The sequence below is a fragment of the Penaeus japonicus genome, unplaced genomic scaffold (genome assembly GCF_977035675.1).
Source record: "Penaeus japonicus unplaced genomic scaffold, GWHDUDI00000001_assembly GWHDUDI00000026, whole genome shotgun sequence".
Classification (NCBI taxonomy): Eukaryota; Metazoa; Arthropoda; class Malacostraca; order Decapoda; family Penaeidae; genus Penaeus; species Penaeus japonicus.
Genome location: NW_028234428.1, coordinates 25,083,850 through 25,088,849, shown reverse-complemented (window position 1 = coordinate 25,088,849; position 5,000 = coordinate 25,083,850). Strand labels below are relative to the sequence as shown.

Genomic DNA, 5,000 nt, shown 5'->3' with positions numbered 1-5,000 from the left:
AAACACAAACACAAACACCACACAACAAACAGCACAAACAACCAAACACACACAACACACACAAAACCCATCCAAATACCCTTAAACTTCAAACCTACGCCGCATTCCAGGTACAAGCTCCTTGTGACTGACAGCTGGGGCGGACCGCAGCCAGATGGCGGATCGATCACAGGAATGGTGGGAATGGTGTCTCGCAGGGAAGTCCAGTTCGCCATTGACGAAATCACGATCACAGGTGATTATTGCATTGTCAACCATTTCGTGCTTCGGAGAATGTTCGAAAGTATGGATGAAAGAGAGCTCTAGGGAGAGACAGATCTCGGCAACCCAGAACCTGTGGAGAGTGAGTTCCCTCAAACTGGACAGATAAATAGCGTTTCTGGAGGTGCAGTGTAAAGTATGGATATATTGAGAGAGAGAGAGAAAGAGAGAAAGAGTGAGAGAGAGAGAGAGAGAGAGAGAGAGAGAGAGAGAGAGAGAAAGAGAGAGAGAGAGCTAATGATAATAATGGTGATGATAGTAAAGATAATGATAATAATAATGATGATAACTACAATAATAATAATGATAGTAATGATGATACTGCACTATATCCCTAAAAGAGTCCCAATCACAGAATCTAGTCATACTCTGTGGTGCTGTGGTTATCTATCCCAATATTTTAGCTCTTATCTTCCTACGGTGAACCAACGAGTTATCACAGTATGCCCCTAGTACCAAAGTAACTAAATAGACGCATCTAAACGATAGATAGATAAACTGATAGACATTTTCGTACCTACGACAAAGTACGTTCGGTTGGCCTCAAGTCCTCTAATTAGACACGTGGGTCTGATCCTTCGTCCATTCCCTCAGGAGCCCGCGAAGACGTGTTGGACTTCACCAAGCCCTATTTCATGGAGTCCATCACGATTGTGAGCCGAGCGCCCGCGGAGAAAAGCAGGGCGGCTGCTGTGTTCTCGCCCTTTACTCCCGCGGTACGTTCGTACAATTGCATGTACTATTTATATGTCTCTCTCCTTTTTCAATCTGTCTATCTGTCTACATGTCTACCTGCCTATCTATCTATCTAGCTGTCTGGCTATCTAGCTATCTATTAATCTATCTATCAATCTGCATATCCATCTATCTATCTGTCTATCTATCTATCAATCTTCTATCTATCAATCATCAATCTATCTATCTATCTATCTACATATCTATCTATCAATCTATTTGTCTGTCAATCAATCAATCTATCTATCTATCTGTCAATCAACCAATCTTTAAATTCATCTATCAATCTTTCTCTATCCATCTGAGAAATCGACACCACAGCCGGCCCGACGTCCAAGCGATGTCTCTCTCCCAGAGGCCCCACACGAGCTCTTAATTTTTGTGCGACACATTTTGCATGACTCCCACTGTGTCAATGGCAGTGATACAACAACGCAATACAGTACTGAATCAATGGACTGGCTATCTTATACTACTGGAGTAATCAGTCCATCAGCACTACTATTGACAGCGCCGAGGTGCGAGGGACACAAAATCAACAACTGCTAAGGATCCCTCGTAGGCTTGGGCCGGCGCTGAGCTATAGGTGCAATTGGGAAAGTCCGTGTGTGTGTGTGTGTGTGTGTGTGTGTGTGTGTGTGTGTGTGTGTGTGTGTGTGTGTGTGTGTGTGTACGAGGAAGAGAGAGAGAGAGAGAGAGAGAGAGAGAGGGAGAGAGAGAGAGAGAGAGAGATAGATAGAGAGAGAGAGAGAGAGAGACTTTTTGACTTTGACAAGTTTATTGAGACAAGTGGTTACGTACATCTCGAGAGAGAGAGAGGGGGGGGGAAGAGAAGGAGAGAGAGTGAGAGATAAAGGGATGGGGAGAGAGAGAGAGAGAGAGAGAGAGAGAGAGAGAGAGAGATTGTAGCCATAGACGACATTTGTTACATCCTATCAACCCTTCTAACCCAATCCACATTAATATCCACTTCAAACTTACACTTCCAAAATGATACTAATAGAAACCTCACACACTCCTTGACCTCTAACAACCCTACATAAATCCAAAAGAACCAAAACTAAATGATTTTTCCTTTTATTCCACCTAACTCGCTAAAATCTTTCTTTCCAGGTTTGGGCAGCGTTAGCCTTGTCAGTCGCGATGATTGGCCCTGTGTTGTCGATAGTTAGTCACACAATGGCACTTTATCTTGGAGAGAAACCTCGCTTCACTGCCCGCCAATATGCGTTCAACATGTTTCGCAATCTGGTGGTTCAAGGCAACCTCATCTCGTCCTCCCGCTGGCCTCTGCGATGTATTTTTTTCTCGTGGTATCTCTTTTGTTTTTACGTTTGCGGTAAGTTTTGTCATATGATGTTATTACTTTTTTTTTTTTTTTTTTTTTAGTGTATTGGTGTTGCCCTTTTATTTACTTTTTCATTTGCTTGCTGTTGTTTCGGTGTGTTTAGTTATCCACTCCCTCTGCCTGTCTCTTTTTATATGCATACACACATAGACTAACGGTCACACACACACACACACACACACACACACACACACACACACACACACACACACACACACACACACACACACACACACACACACACACACACACTCACACACGCGCGCGCGCACGCACACACATACACACTTACATAATTATATATATATTATATATTTATATATATATAAATAAATATATATATATATATATATATATATATATATATATATGTATGTGTGTGTGTGTGTGTGTCCATGTGTATATATACACATACTAATATACATATTTAGATAGATATCCACTCACTTCAGAGACTGGATCTAAAATCTTCAACTATGCTATTTAGTAATACACCAGGAAACTCAGATCACGTCGATGCGTTACTCCTTCTTCTGTTCCACTCCCTCATGAAACTCCTTTCACTCAGCTTTGTATTCTGGGACACTGACTGCCGTGCTGGCCATCCCGGCCTTTGAGAAACCGATAGACTCTCTGGCAGATCTGTTGCAAGCCATGAAGGAAGACGGTTTCAGTCCTCTCTTCATTCACGACACCTCCAATGTGCATATTCTGAAGGTGGGTTTGACAGCCGTGTGTTGTTCAGTTATCGTCTGCCTTACGATGGTATTATTCATTATTATTCACTTTGTTGATGGCTTCATCCTGCTACTTTTGTTCTTGTGTTAATGTTATTAGCATTAATTGTGTAGTGCGTATATTCAGTAGACATCAATTCGTGCATTAATTAGAAATCAACACGAGGCAACCATTAGTAATCTAAAGGGATTAAAATTGGTCGGAAATCTTCGGTTTGAAGATATGGTGTTTTGGTCGTTTGATACTGAGGAAACAAACAAAAATGACATGAAAAGACTGCAGTTGTGAATAAATTAACAATGTGAGTTGAGGAATGTTTGCCAATTCTGCCAATGTTACCTCTCCTGGCAATGCTAAAATGCAAATGAGTTCAGCATTCTTAGTTGACCGAAACGTTGCAAAGTACTTATAGTGTTCTATAACGAAAAGAGAGCACAACCAAAACAATAAGAACGAAGACATTCTTACCTCGATAACAACAGTTGATAGTCCTCTTCAGGAGAAATCCGGGAAAACCCCAAGAATTTTCAGAAAGGATGTTAGAGCAACCCTATGTTTGTCGATGTCCTTTGGGAAATCACGGTGACAGAAACGATCTGTGTGTGTGTGTGTGTATGTGTATGTGTGTGTGTGAGAGAGAGAGAGAGAGAGAGAGAGAGAGAGAGAGAGAGAGAGAGAGAGAGAAAGAAAGGGAAAATGCATTTCGAATAGACTGTTAGAAATACTCCGAAATACCCTCACATATATAGCAAATGAGAATATTGTATCCAAGGATCAGTTAAAACCTTTTCGAAATGATACAAGCAGTAGCCCCAGTAACAAAAATCACATGGAGAGAACGAAGCAGATGACAGAAACCTGCTTCTCTCAAAAAGCGGAAGCCTCTATCAATCACCAACTTCAGTGCAGCTTAGGAAAGACATTAGCCAAGGGGAGATTTTGTTTCAATTCCTTAGTAAAGAATTTTAATACAGTATGTATTTGCTCAAAAATAAGTTCTGATCGCCAAAAGTGACCCCATTAAGAGTGTAGTCAAGAATAGCAGCCAAGGAGACAAAAATAAGTTGTTTCGGTAGGATTAATATGATTAATTAGATTGCTGTGGCAAATGCTATCAAACAGGTGGAAAGTTTGTTTTCCTGGTGGTATTTAATGCCAAAATAAAATAAATATCTAAAGATTATTCCAGGTAGACACTTTACCATTTTAAGGATGTATTTTTGATGATCATATTCCTCAAATTTGTCTCCACCGTAGGAAGCCACATCGGGAATATACAAAGAGATCTGGGACAGATTTCAACCTGACGTTGGCTATGTGTTCAGCGCAAATGAAGGAGTCGAGAAGGTAACGATGCACTAATGCCTTAATGGTGATGATAATAGTGGTAGTGATCATAGCAATAGTATATAATTATGATAGTGAGGATTATTCATAGAAATAATAATAAAAGCACAATACTAATAACAATACCAATAATAATGACCAGAACAAGACCAATTACAGTCAGTTCAGTTCTTTCATTAAAAAAAAAAGTGAATAAGTCAAAGCAAACCTACGAAAGGTAACTCTATGGCCTCCCGCGCAGGTTCTGACGGGGAAATTCGGCTTCATAAACGCCTGGTTGGCTTCCGAGATCCGGATCAGCACGAGAGGTAAACACAAGTACCACATGGCTCGCCACACGTACTACCCGCAGCGTTATGGCATTGCTCTCAACAGCGGGGCGCCCTACTTGGCGATGTTTAATAGAAAGTAAGGGGTTTTTGCGTGTTATGTTTGATGCAGATTGTGCTTTATATAATAAGCCTTGTAATTTTAGTTGTGTGTGGTGTGTTTTCGTGTATATGCTGTGATATTTAAAGGTTCATATGCATGTATATATATATATACATATATATATATATATATATATATA

At 40.5% G+C, this 5,000-nt stretch overlaps 1 protein-coding gene across 1 annotated transcript in view; it reads left to right on the top strand.

Moving 5' to 3' along the window:
- Positions 1-5,000, top strand: part of LOC122260812 (putative glutamate receptor) — a 12,358-nt gene that overhangs the window by 6,216 nt on the left and 1,142 nt on the right. Inside the window, exons 7-12 of the mRNA XM_043028222.2 lie at positions 111-235; positions 856-977; positions 2,110-2,335; positions 2,913-3,061; positions 4,340-4,429; positions 4,671-4,837. Of these exons, the coding sequence (XP_042884156.2) occupies positions 111-235; positions 856-977; positions 2,110-2,335; positions 2,913-3,061; positions 4,340-4,429; positions 4,671-4,837 (879 nt within the window). The remainder of the gene's footprint in view (positions 1-110; positions 236-855; positions 978-2,109; positions 2,336-2,912; positions 3,062-4,339; positions 4,430-4,670; positions 4,838-5,000) is intronic.